This window comes from Narcine bancroftii, chromosome 4 (genome assembly GCF_036971445.1).
Source record: "Narcine bancroftii isolate sNarBan1 chromosome 4, sNarBan1.hap1, whole genome shotgun sequence".
Classification (NCBI taxonomy): Eukaryota; Metazoa; Chordata; class Chondrichthyes; order Torpediniformes; family Narcinidae; genus Narcine; species Narcine bancroftii.
The window spans coordinates 228647695-228671016 of record NC_091472.1 but is presented as its reverse complement, the minus strand read 5'-3'; the positions used below and the strand labels follow the sequence as shown (position 1 = coordinate 228671016).

General features: G+C 41.3%; 1 protein-coding gene across 2 annotated transcripts in view; it reads left to right on the top strand.

Annotated features, from left to right (window-relative positions):
- Positions 1-23322, top strand: part of LOC138761682 (natural resistance-associated macrophage protein 2-like) — an 87411-nt gene that overhangs the window by 28421 nt on the left and 35668 nt on the right. For both annotated transcript variants that reach the window (XM_069934253.1, XM_069934254.1), the window contains exons 5-6: positions 17491-17597; positions 22858-22928. In XM_069934253.1, coding sequence (XP_069790354.1) covers positions 17491-17597; positions 22858-22928 — 178 coding nt within the window. The remainder of the gene's footprint in view (positions 1-17490; positions 17598-22857; positions 22929-23322) is intronic.

Here is a 23322-nt window from a genome sequence, read left to right as displayed (position 1 = left end):
TTCCCAATTAACTTTATATCCAGAAAGACATCCATATTGCATCAGACACTCCTTCAAATGTAAAAGTGATTGAGCTGGGTTTGTTAGATACACCAATACATCATCGGCAAATAAATTAATTTTATATTCCTCATCTAAAACTTTCATACCTTGTATCTGTGTATTTTGTCTTATCAACTGTGTCAAAGGTTCAATCACTAACGCCAACAAAGCTGGTAATAAAGGACAACCTTGACGAGTAGATCGGGTCAATTTAAATGGTTCCGAAATCAAACCATTCGTCAGTACTCTAGCTACCGGTTTACTATATAAAGCCTTAATCCAACCAATAAAGAATTTGAATTTCTCCAAAACTTTAAACAAAAAATTCCACTCAACTCTATCAAACGCTTTTTTGGCATCTAAAGATATCACCATTGGATGGTTTGAAGATGGTCGAAATCTATTAATCAAATTAATCACACGTAAAATATTATCTGAGGCATATCTATTCTTTATGAAACCTGTCTGATCCATATGAATCAGCTTAGGTAAACATTTAGCCAACCTATTCGCTAAAATTTTAGCTATAATTTTATAATCTACATTTGACAACGAAATCGGTCTATATGAGGATACTTTCAAAGGATCTCTATCTTTCTTTGGAATTACTGTAATTAAAGCACTAGAACAAGACTCAGGCAATTCATAATGTTCTCCAACCTGACGTAGTACATCTCCAAATACTGTAGAGAAGTCATCATAAAGAATTTTATAAAATTCGACTGAAAATCCATCATCACCAGGTGATTTACCGTTCGGCATTTCCATCATAGCCATTTTAATTTCCAAGTCAGTATATGGTGCTTCCAACTCCTGTACATCTACATTCTCTAATGTCAGTAAATTCAACTGTGATAATAAAGATCAATCGATCTGTTTTCTTGTTTTCCATCAGATGTATATAACTTTTTATAAAATGAACAAAATTCATCATTAATCTCACGAGGTTTATACGTGATAAGCGAATTCCGTCTAACAGCATTAATAGTCCTTGAAACCTGTTCTTTCTTTAATTGCCATGCCAATACCTTATGTGCTTTCTCTCCCCATTCATAATATCGTTGTTTAGTCCTATTAATCATACATTCAAATTGATAAGATTATAGAGTATTATATTCCAGTTTCAACCTCAACAATTCTATTTTCTGATCTTCTGTAGCATCTTTCTGAAATTCCTTTTCTAGCTCACTAATCTGTTTCTCTAATTCAAGACTCCGATTTAATCGATTCTTTTTTTATTTTAGAAGTATAACTAATTATTTGTCCTCTCAAATAAGCTTTTATAGCGTCCCATAATACAAACTTACTTTGAACAGAATTAGAATTTTCTTTAAAAAAATTAATTTGTTTTTTTCAAAAAATCAATAAATTCCATATTTTTGAATAACATTATATTAAACCTCCAACGATAGGCCACCTGAATTTTCTCAGAGGTTGCATATGTAAAGTATTACAAAGAATGATCTGAAATCACCCTACTTTTATATTCCGCTTGTTGTATTTTCCCCTGTAAATGTGCCGATACTTAAAAAAAAAGTCAATCCTTGAAAATGATTCATGTCTAGTTGAATAAAAGGAGAAATCCTTCTCTGTCAGATTAAGACATCTCCAAATAAATTAAGATCTTTCATCAATGCCTGAACCTGAACTGCCATTTTAGATTTCTTGCTTCAGAAGTTTATCTAATAAAGGTTCCAAAACACAATTAAAATCACCATCAACTAAGACATTATCATTAGCCTGACCCAGATATAAAAATGTATCAGAAATAAATTTTTCATGATCTACATTTGGGGCATAAATATTAAGTAAAGTCCAAAATTCACTAAAAATCTTACAATTTAATTTAAGAATACATCCTGCCTTTTCCTCCATTGATTGTAAAATAAATTCTTATGTATCAAAATTGCTACATCTTTAGCCCTGGAATTAAATGAAGAAGAATATACATGCCCAACCCAGTCCCTCTTCAATTTCATGCTTTCTTTAACGTTCAGAGGTGTTTCTTGTAAGAAAGCAACATCAATTTTCATTTTCTTCTTCTTTGGCTTGGCTTCGTGGACGAAGATTTATGGAGGGGGTAAATGTCCACGTCAGCTGCAGGCTCGTTTGTGGCTGACAAGTCCGATGCAGGACAGGCAGACATGGTTGCAGCGGTTGCAGGGGAAAATTGGTTGGTTGGGGTTGGGTGTTGGGTTTTTCCTCCTTTGCCTTTTGTCAGTGAGGTGGGCTCTGTGGTCTTCTTCAAAGGAGGTTGCTGCCCGCCAAACTGTGAGGTGCCAAGATGCACGGTTTGAGGCGATATCAGCCCACTGGCAGTGGTCAATGTGGCAGGCACCAAGAGATTTCTTTAGGCAGTCCTTGTACCTTTTCTTTGGTGCACCTCTGTCACAGTGGCCAGTGGAGAGCTTGCCATATAACACGATCTTGGGAAGGCGATGGTCCTCCATTCTGGAGACGTGACCCATCCAGCGCAGCTGGATCTTCAGCAGTGTGGACTCGATGCTGTCGACCTCTGCCATCTCGAGTACTTCGACGTTAGGGATGAAAGCGCTCCAGTGAATGTTGAGGATGGAGCGGAAACAACGCTAGTGGAAGCGTTCTAGGAGCCGTAGGTGATGCCGGTAGAGGACCCATGATTCAGAGCCGAACAGGAGTGTGGGTATGACAACGGCTCTGTATACGCTTATCTTTGTGAGGTTTTTCAGTTGGTTGTTTTTCCAGACTCTTTTGTGTAGTCTTCCAAAGGCGCTATTTGCCTTGGTGAGTCTGTTGTCTATCTCACCAAAATGCACTTACGCTTAATCGTACTGTTTAAACCTCGAACATTAAAAGTAGCAAACCTCAATGTTGACATATCTACTGATATTACTAAGAACTAATAATATTGTTATATAAAAACTCAAAACAATGTAAATAGGCTCTCCAATAGGAGAAAAAAAAACACAAATTAAAGACTAAATAAAATGAAAATAAAAAAATAAAAAAATTTTTAAAAAAATCAAAGAAAAAGAAGAAAAAATAAACCCCCCCCAAAAAAAAACTACCAAAAGGTAGTAACCCCTGAACAAAACTTGGGTGTGGATCACCCACCAGTGGCTGATGACTAATAGAACTTAGAACCAATCTCTCCCTCCCCAGCCAAACAAAGAATAACATCAAAATATCATAATGACATATAGAATAAGTAAGTTCTTTTATCCATCCAAGAGATTCCAAACTCAAGATACCATTTCTAGAGAAGTTGGATTCTTTTCATTCCCATTTCTCCCATTTCTGCCATTTCTTCCATTTCCAGAACAACCAGATCTTTCTTTAGGAGACAATGGTGGACTATGTCTTTGTCCTCTTACATCTGGCAATGAGTCAGCAAAAATCATTGCTTCACGATCATTCTTAAAAAACCAAGATTGAAATTCTCCATAGAACACCTTCAACACTGCCGGATAGCGAAAAGTAGACTTGTAGCCTTTAAGCCACAGAACTTCTTTAACTGGATTAAATCGATGCCAACGCTGAATAACCTCCTGACTCAAATCTGGATAAAAACAACTCTACTATTTTGAATCAATAACGGTGCCTGTAGTTGTCTCACATTTTGCACTGCTAGACGAAGTATTGCTTCTCTGTCCAAATAGTTCAAACATCGAATTATCACAGGTCTCGGTGATTGACCAGGTAGAGGTGTTCTTCTTAAAGCTCTATGAGCTCTTTCCAATACCAAGCCTCCAGAGAAAAATTCTTGCCCCTATACTTGTGGAATCCATTCTTTAGAAAAATGAAGAGGATCTTGTCCTTCTATACCTTCTGGCAAACCAACAATTTTCACATTATTCCTTCTACTTTGATTCTCCAAATAGTCTATTTTCCTCTCTAACTCCTTCTCATGTTCTCCCAATTCTATAACTGATTTTTCAACCTTCAACACTTTTTCTATATTAGAGGCCACTTGCTGTTTACATTCCAAAAAAGTAGACTGAATTTAAAAAAAAATCTTCACAAGATGCCTCCACACGTGCCTTAACTGTAGTGAATTCTGACCTTGTACTAACATTCATTTGAGCCAGCTCTTGCATTATAGGCTGAATGACAGCGTTTAACTGCTTATATTGTTGCTCAGAAAAGCTCAGCCCTGCTTTCTCTAACGTAGTGGCAGAACCAGGTAACTGCAGCTCCTGCTGCATCTCAGCAACAGGCAATTTAACGGTTCTACTGCGGGTCTGGACTCCCAGCGACGGCACCCGACTTCTTCAGGGGGTCAATGCTGGTCTCCCCACGCAACTCGCTGTTGTTTCAAGAACTCAAAAATTAGATCGATCTTTTCAGGCTGGAACATTGCCTGAGTCGTTTCAGACAATGGCGTCGTCCTCCTGCATGCTCCCTCCGTTAAAGTCGGCAGGCTTCCAGAATTGGGATCCACTTCGTGGGCACACGCACCTTCCTCCTGAGAATGGGTAATTCCAACGATGTCCTTCTCTTGGTAAGAGGTAGTTATTTTTTTTTTTTACAGCTCCCACAGGCAATCTTTGTGGTTTAGGCACCGAAAAAAATAAACCTGAGGCTGTAACAAGCTGTTTAGGCCCTAAATCTTCAACACTGAAAATGTAGTTTCTTCTGCACTTGAGGTTTAATCTTTTTACCATTAATGGCCATAACAATTCCTTAATACTTTAGACTAAAATTTAAAAAGTTTAAACTTGAAAACAAAGGGTTAAAAATGGGTACTTAAAAGTCCGGCCAGAGAGGTCAAGATTACACGTCTAGACTCTATGCCATCTTGCCATGCCTCCCCCCCCCCCCCCGCCGCCGCTAGTTCATTTTGATGGCATTGTAACTGGTGCTGGGAGAAGTTGTGAGCATTTAATTTAATTTTAATTTGGAGCTACAGGATGTTTTGAAGTGTATTTGAAATGGATTTGAGAGAACTTCCCCCTTCAGACCTCTGGGTGAATGCATTGGAGTTATTCAATCAGAGATCTCCATAGAGACACAGTCCTTTCTAGCCCATTAGTTTGAACTGTCCAAATACACCCATGTGACCCATTAATCCACCCTCCCTACACATCTTGGGGGTGGAAGGTATCTAGAGAACCTGTGCTGTATCATTTTTTAAAAAAAGTTCACATTAACTCTGATGTTTGCATTAATCTTCTCACCTGTCCTGTCAATCCTAGATCTCACCCTTGCAAGTCAAGGTTCAACTATCCCTTTAGTGGATCAAATAATTTGGTAGGAGAGAGGGAGTTACACACAGGTTGTGGAGAAGAGATTATAAAAGGACCATTCTCAGGGCTCAGTGCTTTAGTGGACCAATCAAATCACTATTCATTAGCAGGAACAAATAAAAGTGAAGCGGGCACAAGTGGAGCAGCCAACATGTGAGTGGCCCAGTGTAGGAGTGGGATTTTGAAGCTTTGGCTTGAGTGGATTTGGTGAGCAGAGGTTGAGGTGGTGATGCAGGAGTTGAGGTAAGGTAAGGATAACTCTGAGGAACGAAGGATTCTGCCAGGAGGCACAGGCAAGGACAGTTTTTTAAAAACTTTTTTTGTATTTCATAGACCGTGGGAATGGCAGCCAGGGCAGGGACATGCTCAGTTTGCAGAATATAGAGAGTCAGGAAAGCCAACACTAAGTGTGATGACTTCGTCTGTGACAAATGCATCTAACTGCAGCTCCTTACAAACACTATTAGAGAATTGGAGCTGGAATTGTATGAATGTCAGACCATTTGGGAGGCTGAGGGGGTGATAGACAGGAGTTACAGGAACACAATCGCACCTAGGAGATAGGAAGAAGGCAGCTGGGTGATTGTCAGGAGAGGGAAAGGGAACAAGCCATCAGCGCAGGGTATTCCTATGGCTGTTCCCTCAATAACAAGTGTACCATTTTGGATACTGTTGGGGGGAAATGACCTAGCAGAGACAAGCCACAGTGATCAGGTCTCTGGCACAGAGTCCAGCCCTTCATCTCAGAAAGGGAGGGAGGAGAACTGAGCTGTAGTGATCAAGGATCAAAAATCGCTGATAGTATGTTGCCTCCATGAGAAGCTCTGGGATATGTCTGATTGAGTTCATGGTGAGCAGCCAGATGTCATGGTCCATGCCACTTGGGAACCAATAACACAGATGGGAAGGATAATGTGGTCCTGCAAAGAGAGATCAGGGAGTTGGGTATGAAGTTGAAGGACAGGACCTCCAGGGTTGTGATCTCAGGATTGCTACCCATTGCCACATGCTAATGAGGTTAGAAATAGGAGGATAATGCAGCGTGGCCAAAGAGATGGTACAGGAGGGAGGGCTTCAGGTTTCTGGATCAATGGGGTCTCTTCCAGGGAAGGTGCGACTAGTACCAGAAATATGGTTTGAATCTGAACTGGACGGGGGACCAACATCCTTGTGGGAAGGATTGCTGGGGGAGGGGGGAGGTTTAAACTAGATTTGTAGGGGATGGGAACCAGAGTGGCAGAGCAGAAAATAGAATTGGAGGAAAAAGATGATGTTAAAATTGCATATAAAAACAGAAATAATATTCTTGGGTGGATCTACTTTAATATCAGGAGTATTGTAGGAAAAGTAAATGAATTTAGAGTGTGAAATGGCATGTGGAATTATGGCATTGTGGAATTATGGCATTGTGGCATTGTGGAATTGTGGCATTGTGGAATTGTGGCATTGTGGAATTGTGGCATTGTGGAATTGTGGTCTTAAACTTGGTTACAGGAGGGTCAGGACTGGCAGCTCAATATTCCAGGCTTACATTGTTTCTGATGCAATAGAGCAGGAGGGAAGAAAGGGGGAGGGGTGGCATTTCTCATCAGTGAAAATATCACAGCTGAGCTCGACTGAGGCTATATGGATTGAGCTAAGGAGCAGCAAAGGTATGACCCCATTAATGGGGCTGTATTATAGACCACCCAAATCAAAGAGAAGTGGAGGTCCAAATCTGAAAGGAGTTAGCAGACAGCTGCAGGAAACATAAATTTGTTATAGTAGGTAATTTTAAGTGTCCACATATTGACTGGGACTCCCATACTGTTAAAAGGCTGGAGGGCTTCATTAGTCAAATGTGCTCAGGAAAGTTTTCTAAATCAATAGATTGAGGTAGCAACTGATGGAATATTGGAAGTGTCTTTAGGGGAACACATGGGGTCCAGTGATCATAATGCCATTTATTTCAAGTTAATTATGGATAAAAAAGTCTGGTCCTTGGTTTGAGATTCTAAATTGGAGAAAGGCCAATTTTGAAGAAATGAGAAAGGAGCTAAAATATGTGGATTGGACTTGGTTGTTTTCTGGCAAAGATGTGCTCAGTAAGTGGGAGACCTTCAAAGGTGAAAGATTGAGAACACAGGGTTTGTATGTTCCTGTAAGGATATAATTAACAGGCATAAGGAACCTTGGTTTTTGAGAGATATTGGGGATCTGGTTAAGAAGGAGAGAGAGAGAGGTGTATAGCAGGTACAGGTGACAAAGGGCAAATGAGGTACCTGAGAAGTATAAAAATGCAGAGAAAATACTTCATAGGGACATCAGGAAGGCTTAAAAAAAAGACGAGGTTGCTTTGGCAGACAATGCAAAGGAAAATCCTAAGGGCTTTTACAGGTATATTGAGAGAAAAGGATAGTAAGGGACAAAATTGGACCCCTTGAAGGTCAGAGATATCGGTTATGTATGAAGCCAGAGAGATAGGGGAGATTTAAATGTTTTTTTTTTGGCATCTGTATTTATTCCGAAAACTCATATAGAGTGTAGGAAAGTGAGGCAAACAAGCATTGAGGTCATAGTATCTATACAGATTAAAGAGAAGATGCTGTCTAAAAGTGAATAAAGGTGGATAAATCCCCAAGGCCTAACAAGGTATTTCCTCAGACCTTGAGGCAGGAAAATGCAGAAATTGCAGGGGCTCTTGCAGAAGTGTCCTTGGCCACAGGTGTGGTGCCAGAGGATTGGAGGGTAACTCACATTTTTCCATTTGCTTAAAAAAGGCTCCAAAAATAACCTAGGAAATTATAGGCCAGTGAGCCTTTCATCATTAGTATGCAAGTTGATGGAAGGTGCTCTAAGAGATTGAATATACAAGTATTTGGATAGTCTGGGACTGATTATGGATAGTCAACATGGTTTTGTGCATGGTAGGTCATGTGTAACCAATCATGTGTAACCAATCTTAGTTTTTCGAGGAGGTTACCAGGAAGGTTGATGAAGGAAAGGCTGTGGATGTTGCCTATGTGGACCTTAATAAGGTCTTTGGCAAGTCTTGCATGGGAGATTAGTCAGGAAGGTTCAGTTACTGAGTGTTCATTGTGAGGTAGTAGCTGGATTCGACATTGGCTATACGGGAGAAGCTAGAGAGTGGTAATGGATGATTACCTCTCTAACTGGAGGCCTGTGACTAGTGCTGTACCTCAAGGATTGGTGCTGAGTCCATTGTTGCTTGTTATCTATATCAATAATCTAGATCAAACTCAGGCCCGCGGGCCAAATTTAGCCCGTGATATAATTATATTTGGCCCGCAAGATCATATCAAATATGTATTAGAGCTGGCCCGCTGGCCGCCGCGCCAGTATAGCGCATGCACAGCTAATACTACAAATCCCAGAATGCTTTGCAAATGCATTGGCGTCGGCCCGTCAGCCTGCTAATCGCCCCCACCTCCTCTCTTTACTTTCATTAGCATCTGCGACCTGTCGCCCAACTCACGTGTAATAAACCCCTTACGAAAAATGGCCAAACGAAAGACAGAAAACAGGACCTTTCAAGACAGGTGGGAGGCAAGTTCTGACCCCAGAGTTTGATGAACTTGCATCTAAGAGATGCCAAGTATCTGGTTTAGACCCAGGTGCATCAGAGTAAATCACAGTGTAGCAAGCTAAGCTTGGATTAATATTTTCCTTGGTTAACTTTGGATTGTTCATAGTTGAAAGATTGGATTTTCATTGAAGCAAGTTGTTATTTTTTTGACTTGTTGGCTTGTGGAAAAAAATACATTTAAAAGGAGCTTAAAGGCTATAGAGAAATATTATTTATTGAATATTTTATTTCTCATTTGTTAATGCTTCTTCTGGAAAGAGTTTAACCAAAACTATTATTAAACATTTATTTTAATAAGAAAAAGTTTAACATTACATATGTTGAAAGAAGAGAAAACATGCAGATGTTGTTGAAAATTTTCAATAAATATTTAGTTTGGCCCACGGCTTAGTCCAAGTTTTTAATTTTGGTCCTTTGTGAATTTGAGTTTGACACCCCTGATCTAGATGATAACATAGTAAATTGGATCAATATGTTTGTAGATGACATAAAGATTGGAAGTGTAGTGGACAGCGAGGAAGATTTTCAAAGCTTGCAGAGGGATCTGGACCAGCTGTAAAGATGGGCTGTAAAATGGCAGATGGAATTTAACGCAGTTAAGTATGAGGTGCTGCATTTTGGAAGAACAAAGCAAGGTAGGACATACACAGTAAACAGTACAGCACTAAAGAGTGCAGTGGAACAGAAGAAACTGGCACAACAGATTCATAATTCTCTGAAAGTGGCATCATAGGTAGATAAGGTCATAAAGAGAGCTTTTGGCACATAGGCTTTCGCATTTCAAAGTAATGAGTATGGGAGTTGGGATGTTAATGGTAAAGTTGTAGAAGACATTAGTGGTTCCAAATTTGGGGTATTGTGTACATTTTCAGTCAAAGGGAAGCTATCAATAAAATTGAAAGAGCGCAGAAAAGATTTCCAAGCATATTGCTGGAACTTGAGAAACTGAGTTACAGGGAAAGGTGAAACAGGTTAGGACTTCATTCCCTGGAGCACTAGAAGCATGAGCAGAGATTTAATAATGGTATACAGAATTATGGTAATCATGGTGGGGAGCTGGCTGATGGAGGACCTCAGTTTTCTTCAGGCTGACTTCCAGGCCAAACATTTTGGCAGTTTCCGCAAAGCAGGACGTCAAGCGCTGAAGAGCTGGCTCTGAATGGGCAACTAAAGCGGCATCGTCTGCAAAGAGTAGTTCACGGACAAGTTTCTCTTGTGTCTTGGTGTGAGCTTGCAGGCGCCTCAGATTGAAGAGACTGCCATCCGTGCGGTACCGGATGTAAACAGCGTCTTCATTGTTGGGGTCTTTCATGGCTTGGTTCAGCATCATGCTGAAGAAGATTGAAAAGAGGGTTGGTGCGAGAACACAGCCTTGCTTCACGCCATTGTTAATGGAGAAGGGTTCAGAGAGCTCATTGCTGTATCTGACCCGACCTTGTTGGTTTTCGTGCAGTTGGATAATCATGTTGAGGAACTTTGGGGGACATCCGATGCGCTCTAGTATTTGCCAAAGCCCTTTCCTGCTCACGGTGTCGAAGGCTTTGGTGAGGTCAACAAAGGTGATGTAGAGTCCTTTGTTTGATTCTCTGCACTTTTCTTGGAGCTGTCTGAGGGCAAAGACCATGTCAGTAGTTCCTCTGTTTGCGCGAAAGCCGCACTGTGATTCTGGGAGAATATTCTCGGCGACACTAGGTATTATTCTATTTAGTAGAATCCTAGCGAAGATTTTGCCTGCAATGGAGAGCAACGTGATTCCCCTGTAGTTTGAGCAGTCTGATTTCTCGCCTTTGTTTTTGTACAGGGTGATGATGGTGGCATCACGAAGATCCTGAGGCAGTTTACCTTGGTCCCAACAAAGCTTGAAAAACTCATGCAGCTCCCCACCATGATTACCAGCCCCCCCACATCTCCATCGGGCACACAAAACTCAAAACGGTCAACCAGTTTACCTATCTCGGCTGCACCATTTCATCAGATGCAAGGATCGACAATGAGATAGACAACAGACTCGCCAAGGCAAATAGCGCCTTTGGAAGACTACACAAAAGAGTCTGGAAAAACAACCAACTGAAAAACCTCACAAAGATAAGCGTATACAGAGCCGTTGTCATACCCACACTCCTGTTCGGCTCCGAATCATGGGTCCTCTACCGGCACCACCTACGGCTCCTAGAACGCTTCCACCAGCGTTGTCTCCGCTCCATCCTCAACATCCATTGGAGCGCTTACATCCCTAACGTCGAAGTACTCGAGATGGCAGAGGTCGACAGCATCGAGTCCACGCTGCTGAAGATCCAGCTGCGCTGGATGGGTCACGTCTCCAGAATGGAGGACCATCGCCTTCCCAAGATCGTGTTATATGGCGAGCTCTCCACTGGCCACCGTGACAGAGGTGCACCAAAGAAAAGGTACAAGGATTGCCTAAAGAAATCTCTTGGTGCCTGCCACATTGACCACCGCCAGTGGGCTGATAACGCCTCAAACCGTGCGTCTTGGCGCCTCACAGTTTGGCGGGCAGCAACCTCCTTTGAAGAAGACCGCAGAGCCCACCTCACTGACAAAAGGCAAAGGAGGAAAAACCCAACACCCAACCCCAACCAACCAATTTTCCCCTGCAACCGCTGCAATTGTGTCTGCCTGTCCTGCATCGGACTTGTCAGCCACAAACGAGCCTGCAGCTGTCGTGGACTTTTTACCCCCTCCATAAATCTTCGTCCGCGAAGCCAAGCCAAAGAAAGAAACAGAATTATGAGGGGAATAGATAGAAGTAAATGCAAATAGGCTTTTTTCCACTGGGCTTAGGTGAGATACAAACCAGATGACATGGGTTGATAGTGAAAGGGGGGAAAATTAGGGGGAAAGTTCCTCACACAGAGAGTGATGGTAATGAGCTGCAGCTGAAGTTGTGAATGCAGACTCTATTCTAATATTTAAGAAAAATTTGGACAGGTGCATGGATGGAAGGGGTATGGAGGGCTATGGAATGAGTGTACAGTAGGCCAGAGAGACAAGGCAGTATAATGGTTCGTCATAGATAGATGGACTGAGCTGTTTGTTTTCGGTGCTGTAATGTTCTATGGTTCTAAGTAGCACCCGAAAATGTCCCCACTGGGATTTTATAAATTTTACTATTTTTAGAGCGGTAGAAGGTCCTTCCAGTCTATGAAACCTGTGCCATGCCAAAAGGAAATTTGTGTTCATTCTGCTAGCCCTGTGGTCTGTGTCTGCTTCCTCACTTTTGCTGCCTTATGAGGTTCACTCAGCTGCATCAGATAAAGTTCATTATCACCAGTGTCCACACATTATACACAGCACATAATAATCACATCTATACATTAAGATGAAATATAAAATAAATATAGATAAATATTATGGAATAATTTACTTGTTTCATTAGATACCATTCATCAATCTCGTAGACTGCAGCAAGAAGCTATTTCCAGGCCTGGTTTTGAGACTCCTGAATGTCCTACCTGATGGTAGTATGTCAGAGATCCTGAGATGTATAGCAGGATTCCTTGATCATTCTTTGATCCCTATTTAAGCAACATTCCTGTTGAATGTCATCCATAAAGGAATAGGAAGACTCTGTCTCAGCCATTTGCTGGTCCTCTATTGACTTCTGTTCTGATGCTTTGCGGCTGTCATCCCACACAGTGACGCAGCCAGACAGGACACTCTCAATTGTGCTCCTGTGAAATATTGTCAAGATGGAGGCCAGAAACCGTGGTCTCCTCAACCTGACTAATGAGAAGGTGTTGTGGGCCCAGGCAAACTGATAGCTTAGAATCATGATTTATCATTAGGATACAAAGTAATTGGGGGTGTGGCAAGATGGCGTAGAAGAAGGACGTGTATTCCACCTTTTCCCAGTTGGATTGCTAAATATCTGGTTTTTAAAAAAGCATAAAAGTGGTTAAAAACAATATTTACAGTTGTTTAAATAACAGTGATTTATTATGGCAACTAATGTGAAAAAATCTAAAACTCAACTTCAGAAAAAATGTGGAAAAACTGAGACCTACCTGCATAGTTGAATCCACAGAATCATCATTGGGAGTCTCCAAGCCTCAGAGGATTCCAGCCCATTTGAGTTTGACCTCTGCACCGATCCTGCCTCCGCAAGATGGCACCGACACTTTGGTGAGTTCAGCCGTTGCTGACCTGTGTTCACGTGAAGTCGTGCGCACGGGCGGCACAGCCGACAAGGGGACCTACGAACCCGTGACCTTGCTGGGCAGCCTGGGGACACACAGTGTAGCGTCGGAGGACGCTCCTGTGTGTCTGGCGGCTTTGCCTGACTTGCGTGGGGCATCCCAGGTCCGTGAATTGCTGGACAAAGTATGGGCTGTGGGGGAGCCCGAATGCCGGTGTTCCGAAGAGGTCGGGGTGCCAGCGTCGGGTGTCCAGACCCGCAGCCGTTCAGCTAAAGGATTTCCGATGACTGAGAAAGAAGAGGAACTTACCTTATTGGAACTTGCCCAGGAGAAGGAGCCTGTAGTTAAAGAAGGTAGACCTCAAAAAGTGGTGGTGGAATCTGGAATGGATTCAGTGTTCACTGTTTTGGAAAGGATTGCTTGTCAAATGGACAATATGTCAAAACAAATATCAATTCAGATGAACCAAGAATTTATGGAGATGAAAATAAAAATGAATACTTTGTGTGATGAAATGTCAACTATGAAACAGGACATGACTGTAGTTAAGAGTGATATTAATAGATGTATAAAATCACTTGATACTGTGCAAGATAATTTTAAGAAAATTGAAACAGCCTTTTCTGAGTGTCAAAATCAGGTGGAATGTAATAGAGAAAAAAATGGAAAAAGTGGAAGGTTCTTTTGTAGATTGGGGGATTCAAAGAAGAGACTTATTGAAGTAGATTGATTCATTGGAAAATCAAAGCCGAAGAAATAATGTGAAAATAGTTGGGTCTTCCAGAAGACATTGAAGGTTCCGATCCTATAAAATTTTTTAAGCATTGGATCCCAGAGGTGCTGAGTAAAGAGCTTTTTCCCTAAAGGCTTGGATTTGGATTGAGCTCATAGAGCTCTGAGAAGAAAACTACTTCTAGGACAAACACAGAGGGCAGTCTTGGTTCATTATTTAAAATACCAAGACAGAGAAATGATTTTACATATGGCGCTACAGAAAGCACGGCAGAGTTAGTCTCCATTAAGGGTTCAAAATAAGTTTTTTTTAATGCCAATTTGAGCAGAGGTTATTGGAAGACTATGAGAATTTAATACGGCTAACGATGTTTTGTGGCGAAAGGGCTACAAGTTTGCTTTTCGTTATCCAGCAAATTTAAAGGTTTTTTTTATGGAAATTTTCAATCTCAATTCTTTGAGAATGATCATGATGCTTTGGTTTTTGCTAATTCTTTGCCGGAACTGTGAAGAAATGGGCGTTCTCCTCAGTTGTCTCCTAAGGAGGGTAAATGGAAATGGGTATGGAAAGAATGGAAAGAAATAAAAGTTGACACAAAGTCGTCCTGATGTTGAAGATCTGGACCAGTCGTTGGGTTTGGAATCATTGGGTTGAATATGTAGACTATATCTGATTGTGTTTAATTAAATAATAATTATGTATCTGGCTGGGGGGGATGACACTGAAAATTTTGATAGTCATCTGCCGCTAGTGGGTTCACCACAGCCAGATTTTTAGGGTATTACTTTCGGTGGTTTTTTTGTGATTTTTTTTTTTATTGTTTCTTTTTTAAGGGGGGGGATTTTTTCCCCTTTTGTTTTGAAGAATTATAAAGGGGAGCATTATTTTATAGTGTGTAAATATATTAGTAGTTAAAAAGATGTCTAAATTAAATTTTGCACCTTTCAATGTTCAGGGATTAAATAATCCAATTAAGAGAAAGAGATTGGCTTGTATATTTAAAAAAAAAGAAAATTGACATCACTTTTTTTTTACAAGAAACACATCTGACTGAAAAAGAACATTTGAAATTGAAAAAAGATTGGGTTGGTCATGTTTTTTCTTTTAATTCTAAGGTGAGAGGAGTAGTGATTTTGATCCATAAAAATTTACCATTTGAATTGGAATCTTCAGACGGGTATGCTGGCAGAATTTTAAGAGTGAATTGTAAAATTTTTGCTGAATCTTGGACTTTGCTGAATCTTTATGCCCCTAATATAGACAATGAGTGGTTTATTTGAGAAGCATTTTTATTGTTAACTCAAGCTAATGAAAATGTCTTAGTTGGTGGTGACTTTAATTGTGTTCTGGACCACTTGTTAGACAGAAATCCGAAAAGTGTAAGGAAATCAAAGATGGCAACACAAATTAATGCGTTAATGAAAGATTTAAATGTGGTGCATATTTGGAGAAAAGTTAATCCTACAAAGAAAATTTTTCTTTTTACTCTTCATGACATGATTCGTTTTCTAGAATTGATTTATTTTTGCTATCATTACATTTACAAGGTAGAGTATTACAAGCTGAATATAAAAGTAGTTATATCAGATCATTCATGATTACTTTTTTGTTGTGAAAGTTCAGAGGTAGTACGTCTGTCATTTAGATGGAGGTTTAATGCAATGTTATTGAAAAAAACCAGAGTTTGTTACTTCTGTTAAAGAGCATATCTCTTTATTTTTTACCGAGAATGTTAATTCTGTGGATAGTCATTTTGTAATATGGGACGCTTTAAAAGCTTATTTGAGCGGGCAGATTATTAGTTATTCTACGAAAGTTAAGAAACAATATATGGCAGAAAATTTAGAGTTTAAAAAAAAAGATTTCTGAGTTAGAGAAAGATTTTCAGAAAGATGTAACAGAAGATTAAAAAAAAGCTGCATTAGTGAGGTTGAAATTACGTTATAATACTTTACAAACTTATCAGTTTGAGTGCTTAATTAATCGATCTAAACAACGTTATTATGAGCTGGGAAAAGAGCTCATAAGGTACTTGCTTGGCAATTGAAAGCTGAACAGGCATCTCAGACTATTAATGCTGTTAAGAAGAATTCAAAAATTACATAAATCTCAGGAAATTATTGACCAGTTTTATTAATTTTATCTAAAATGGTATACTTCTGAGGGGAAACAGGATAATGGTTCTATTGACTTTTACTTATCTAAATTAAAGTTACCAGTATTAGATGGGAATGATGTTCAGGAATTGTAATCTCCATTTACGGATTTTGAAATTAAGGAAGCTATTCAGGAAATGCCTAATGGAAAGTATCCAGGGGATGATGGATTCCCTGTGGAATTTTACAAACTTTTTTAATGATGATTTCTTTAATGTATTTGGAGAAGTGTTGAATCAAGTTACTGAAGATCAGAAGTTACCAGAATCATGTTCAAGTGCTTTAATAACTGTTATTCCAAAAAAAATAGAGATCCATTAAAAGTGTCTTCATATAGACATTTTTAAAATTAAATGTAGATTATAAAATTATAGCAAAAGTATTAGCTAATAGACTTGCTAAATATTTACCCAAATTGGTACATATTGATCAAACAGTTTTTATTAAGAATAGAAACACATCAGACAATATATTTTGATTAATTACTTTGGTCAATGCATACATACCAAAAACAACCTAACCAACCTATGGTGGTGGCATTAGATGCAGAAAAAAGCTTTTGATAGGGTTGAGTGGGATTTTTTATTTAAAGTGTTAGGGAAATTTAAATTTGGCCCTTTTTTATTGGTTAGGTTAAGGCTTTATATACGAACCCAATGACAAATGGACAGATTTCATTACCATTTAAATTGACTCATTCAACTCGGCAGGGCTGCCCATTGTCACCAGCCTTATTTGCATTGGCTATTGAACCGTGAACTCAGGCTATTATACAAAATGAAGAAATTAGAGGGATGAGGGTTAAGAATGAAGAATATAAAATTAACTTATTTGCGGATGATATGTTGATATACTTGATAGAACCGGAATGATCGTTGAAACAATTGCAAGATGTTTGTTGAAATTTGGAGAATTATCAGGATATAAAATTAATTGAGATAAAAGTGAAATTTTATCAGTTGGAGTAGGAGATTATTCTGAATTTAAAACTATTACAAAATTAAGGTGGACAAGTAAAATTAAATATTTAGGCGTGTTTATGGATACTAATTATCAATCATTATATCAATTAAATTATGTGCCTATATTAAGATGGATTAAAGCAGATTTGATTAAGTGGAAAGATCTTCCATTAACTTTGATTGGTTGGGTTAATTGTATTAAAATGAAAAAAAAGGATGCAAAGTGATTGAATAGAGGTATACAAGCTTGAGGATCTTAATAGAGTGGCCAGCCAGCACATTTTACCTGGAGTGACAATATCAAAAGACATCTGTTCTGGGTGAGTGGAGGAAAGTTAAGGGGAGATATCTGAGTTAATTTTTTTCTTTTTTTTACAGAGTGGTATCTGGAATGCATTGCTGGGGGTGGGTGGTTGGGGCTGCTATAATAGGCACATTTAAAAGACTCTTAGATAACCACATGCATGTAAAAAAAAAAAAATAAAAAAAAAAATAAAGGGCTATGGGCGTGAGGGACGGAAGGGTCAAATTGTTGTGGAGTAGTTTTCCACAGGTTTGTACAACATTTGTGGGCTTAAGGGCCTGTACTGAGTTGTAATGTTCTCTATTCTGCGTTGTGAATGCTGCAGGTCCCTCGGATCACATTGTGGCTGATGGTGGAGCTGGCAATCATCGGTTCGGACATGCAGGAAGTGATTGGATCGGCCATCGCTCTGAACCTGCTGTCTGTCGGGAGGTAGGGTCCTGCCACTTCGGGTTTACCGGGATCGTGTTTTCTCCCAACCTCCACCTTCTAATTGGTCAACACCATGTGGTGATAAACCTCGTCCATACCAGAAGCTGAACAACATCCTGCTGCGTTTTCACTCATTCATGAAATTCAGGAGATCCATGGAACCACCAAATCACAAGGCTTCAGCCCCTCCTCCAGAATGTGAGTGGGGAAATTATTCAGTGAAGGAAAGTTCTCCTCCCAATATTAATTTTAATTTAGAGACACAGCACAGCAATAGGCCTTTCTGGCCCATGAACCCAATGACACCCAATTAACTTATCAATCCTCTATGTTTTTGGAAGATGGAAAAAATGAGCACCCAGAAAAAATATTTGCAGATCTCGGGGAGAATGGACAAACTCCTTACAGACAGTGATGGATTTGAGACCGGGTCACTAGTGCAGCAGTAGCATTGTCCTAACCAATATGCTAATTATGCCGCCCAATATTGCAGCCTTTCCAGTTGTAGACTCCCTCAAAAATGCTCCCATCTACAGCAATGCAGTCTCCACTGTGGAGTAGCATTGTCAGATGCTGTTCTCAGTAGTACATTATCCTACTGTGCTCAGGCTCCCTCTTTTGGCTATTTCTCTGAAGGTCTCGGTAGCCCCACCATGGCTCTTACTGTTCCCGCTCACTTATTCTCTCAACACCATGTTCTGCCCCAGCAACAGAGCCACTGTGTGTGGAAACAGCCCTTTTCACCCATCTTGCCTGTGCCGACCAAAATGTCCCACCTCCCTCTGAACCCATCCTACTTGTCCAATTTTTTCTTAAACATTGCAATCATACTTGCCCAAGCTCCTCTGGCAGCCTCTTCTATACACCCATGTGTAAAAACCTCAGGTTCCTTATTATTTCCTCAGGTTCTTATTAAATCCCTACCCCCTCCCCCCCCCCAACCCCAACATTAAACCGATGTCCTCTGGTTACTATTTTCCTGCTCTGGGTAAAAGATTCTGCATTCAACTGGTCTCACGATCTTGCACACTTTGCACCCCTCATCCTCCTACACTGCAGGGAATAAAGCCCTAGAACCTCTCCCTTGTAACTGGAGAGGGTTCAGGATATTGCCAGGACACAGGACTGAGAGGTTGAGCAGGCTGGGGCTTTATTCTAGGGACCAGAGTGGGCAAGTGCAGAACATAATAATATGCCCCTTTAGAACAGATGAGAAGGAATTTCTTCAGCTACAGGGTGGCTGTGGAATTCATTGTCAGGAGGCTAAGTCATTGGGTATATTTAAGGCTGAGGCAAAATGGTTCTTGATAGGAAGGGAATCAAAGGTTATGTGGAGAAGGCAGAAGAATGAGGTTGAAAAGGATGTTAATTTAGTCAGAACAGAATGGAAAGGCTGACTCGATGGGCCAGATGGCCTTGTCCACTCTTGTGCCTTGTGGTCCTTTACACAGTAAGTAATAGTCTCCCTCATCTCTCCAACACTAACAGTAATGGAGTAACCTCAGTTACATGTACCATTTTTCAGTGATTTGGTCTCTGATGAATAGATTTGAGGTGTTATTTGAAGCAGAGGGTGGTGCAGAGTGTTCTGCGAAATGTGAGGCATTGCTCTATATCCCTTTCATGCTGTGAACATTGTGGTTCGGCATAACATCATTCCGGTACCACATCCCAGTACCATCGAGGGAGACAATAAGAGGCAGTAAGAGATAACAACCACCCCATGGCACTGACTTTCACCATTATGAAATTATTTGAGTGTTTGGTGATGGAACGCATCAAAGCACACCTCCCAGAGAGAATGGGCCCATTTCAATTCTTCTACAAAGAGAACCATTCTACTGATGATGCCATAGCCTTTTCCCTCCACTCAGTCCTAACTCACCTGGAGACATCTCCTACAGCCAGGCTACTGTTCGTGGACTTCAGCTTGGCATTTAATAAGATCATTCCCCCAGAGCTGGTGAGAAGCTGTCCTTACTGGGACTCAACATCCCTCTCTGTAACTGGATTTGGACTTCCTAACGGAAAGACCACAGTGTGATTGGGTCGGCAGCAGAATGTCGTCCCTCAGGGCTGTGTACCAAGCCTTATGTGACTTGGTGGTTCCATGGATCTCCTGCCCAGGTTCACAAATGAGTGAAAATGCAGCAGGATGTTGTTCAGTTTCTGATATGGACGGGGTTATCACCATGCTACTGACCCACGACTGCATTGCCAGATACAGCTCTAACAGTGTCATCAGGTTTGCAGAAGACAATGACAGTAGCTGGCCTCATCAGCAACAATGAGTCTCACTACAGACAAGAGGTGGAAAATCTTATGATATGGTGTGAGAACAATGATCTGACTCCAAGGAGATGATCGTGGACTTCAGGACCACCTCCACTACACATAAATAACTCTGTAATGGAGAGAGTAGAGAGCACCAAGTTCCTCAGAGTTCACTTAGCTAGTGATCTATCCTTGACACACATCTCCTCACTTGTCAGAAAGGTGCAAGAACAATGCACTTTCTGAGAAGATTGAGGTGGGAAAGTCTCCCACCCACCATCCTGTCAACATACTACAGCAGCTCTAACGAGAACATCCTGGCTGGCTGCATCACAGCCTGGTATGGTTGCTGAGTGTAGAGCATTGGATCGGAGGTCAATCCACAGGACCATAAAAGTGCTAGAGAGGATCACTGGGGACGCCCTCCCTCCATTGTTTGAAGAGGGCTCACAAAATCATTGAGGACCCCTACCACCCCGCACTCAGCATCTTCTGTCTGGAAAGAAATAAAGGAGTATCAGAGACAGAACCACCAGGCTGAGAAACAGCCTCTTCCCTAAGACAGTTGAGCGACTGAAATTAATTTCTCATACAAACCTCTGAGACTCTACTATTTACTCTACTATATACTGCATGAGTATCATCTGACTTTAGGTGTGCTGTGTCTGGATGTGTGTTTGCATGTTTTTCACCGTGGACTGGAGAACAGTGTCTTGTTGGGTTGCACTTGTTCAACTGGATGACAATAAAGTAGAACTTGAGCATAGGCTAGGAGATAGGAGAGGGAAGGGAAGGATGTGGGAAGCTGGAGGAATGGAGACAGCGACTCCAACCAGATGACATTGTCACCCAGTTTCCATTAACACCCTCTCCTGAGTCTCTCTCGTTCCCTATCCCTCTGTCTCCTTTCCTCCAGCTCCCCTTGCCCTTTCCTTCCCTCTCCACCTAGAGAGCTATCCCCACCCCATACTGCTCAGTTTTACCCTCTCTCCCCTCCCATCTGAATCAACCCCTTACCTGCTGGTCCTTTTTATTTTATTTACAACTTGTTAGAAGGTGATTCTGGCCATTTAAACCCTTGCTGTCCAATTACACCCAAACTAACCTAGAACCGTGTGCATTTTGAAGGGTAGGAGGAAACCAGAGTGCCTGGGGAAACAGACACAGGGATTCAAACCCAGGTCACTGGAGCTGCAATAGTATTGCATGAACCGCTATGCTAATTCCCACATTTATTCAAATGACTGCCTGCTATTTGCTCATACCTTGTTAAAGGGCTCAGGGCCAAAATATTGGTTACCCTTTTGTTCCTGTAGATGCTGCATGACCTGCTCAGTTTCCCCATCAGAATTGCAGTTGAGCCCAGCATCTGCAGACTTTATTGTTTAACTTGGTGATGGTGGATGTTTATTTCTGGACTGGAGGTCTGTGACTAGATGTGTGTCATGGGGCTCGGTGCTGGGCCCATTGCCATCTACGTCCATGATTTAGATGATAACATGGAATGATTAGCAAGTTTGTGGAGAGATTGGTTGAGACAGGCAATACAGGTCAAGTGCCCCTTATCCAAAATGCATGGGACCGGAAGTGTTTCAGATTTTGGAATAATGTGTTGAGGGTAACTAAGCAGCCCAGTAGCATCAGCAGAACACCTATATCAGCTGTTAAACAACAACAACAAACTGGCCATAACAGAGCGTCAGAGCCCCACATGGGCAAGTGAGGTCAGGTGTGGAATTTTCCACTTGTGGCATCATGTCAGCCCACAAAAAGTTTGGATTTTCAGATAAGGGGTACTCAACCTGTATTGCAATGTTTGAGGAAAATATGGGACAGATAGGATGGTTGTCGAGGCAGGTGGGGCAAGTATGGGTCAGGACATTTTAGCTAGCATGAACAAGTTGGGCTGAAGGGTCATAGTTGCGCAGCTTGTAAACAGGCCCTTCAGCCCAACTGATGTAGTCTCATTTTTCCTGCTTTTGGCACAGATCCCTCTAAACCAGTGGTTCTCAACCTTTTTCTTTCACTCACATACCACTTTAAGCAATCCCTATGCCATTGATGCTCTGTGATTAGTAAGGGATTGCTTAAGGTAGGATGTGAGTGGGAAGGGAAGGTTGAGAATCACTGCTCTAGACCAATTGTTACTGAAATATTTTGCTTGAGAAAAATGGTCATTCTCCTATTTCCTTTGGAGTTAGGAAACCGTGCACATAACGAGCCAATTAGGTACGATTTAAACTTTTCTTTCCACTCACATCCCACCTTAAGCAATCCCTTACTAATCACAGAGCACCTATGGCATAGGTAGCACTTAAAGTGGGATGTGAGTGGAAAGAACCACTGTTCTAAACCTTTTCTCTCCATGTAGCCGATCAAATGCCTTTACATTGTTGTCCTCATACTAGCCTCTCCCACTTCCACTGTTCTAATACACCCATCACCCTCTGTATGGAAAAGATGCCCCTCAGGTCCCTTTTAATTTTTTTTCCCTCTCACTGTAAATCTTTGCTCTTTAGTTTGAGATTCTCCTATCCAGGGGAACAAAAGCTATGATCTTCCATCTCCTCCATGCTCCTCACTTTGAGAAAGGTTCCCCTCTCAGCCTCCTCCACTCCAGGGAGAACAGTCTCAGCCTCTCAAGCTTATAATTCTAACCTTCCACTCAGGAACATTTCAGTGATCTTTTCTGCACCCTTTCCAGCTCAATGGTGCCGTCCCTACAGCGGGGTGACCCCAATTGCCCATAACACTCCAAGTGCAGTGTCACCAATGATGTCTTGTTACATGATGAGCCTGGTCCTGTGTTTAATGCCTTGACTTACGAAAGAAAGCGTGGCCAACCACCTTCTTCACACCCTGTCCACCTGTCTCGCGAGATCTCTATGCACTACAACACTCTCCAGGGTCTGCCTCATGTAATGATAGAGGTCAGTGTCCTGAGAAAAGAGGACTTCTTCTAACCCCCTGCTTTCTCTGTGTTTAGGATTCCACTGTGGGGCGGAGTAATTATAACTATTGCAGATACATTTCTCTTCCTCTTCTTGGATAAATATGGTAAGTTGGTGTCATTTCCAGGAGTTTACTGAAAGGAATAAATAGTGACTTTCAGTGTGCACTCTGCAATGGACTTTTATGGAAGTGACTGATTGGCCTGCCAACCATGTGTTTTTGGGATGTGGGAAGGAACCAGAGCATGGGGGGTGGGGGGGAGGTGAGAGGGTGAACACGTGCAATCATGAGGAGAACCTGCAAACTCGCTTACAGACAGCAGCGGATGGGAACCTGGGTCACTGCTGAAATAGTGGTACCGCTAACCGCTACATTCACCAGGACTGGTCTTTCCAGTTGTCCACACAAGTTTGCCTGATTTACATGCGTTTAGCCCATCTCCTTCTGAGCCCTTCCTCTCCATTTATCTGTCTCAATGTCTTTAAACGTTACAATTGTA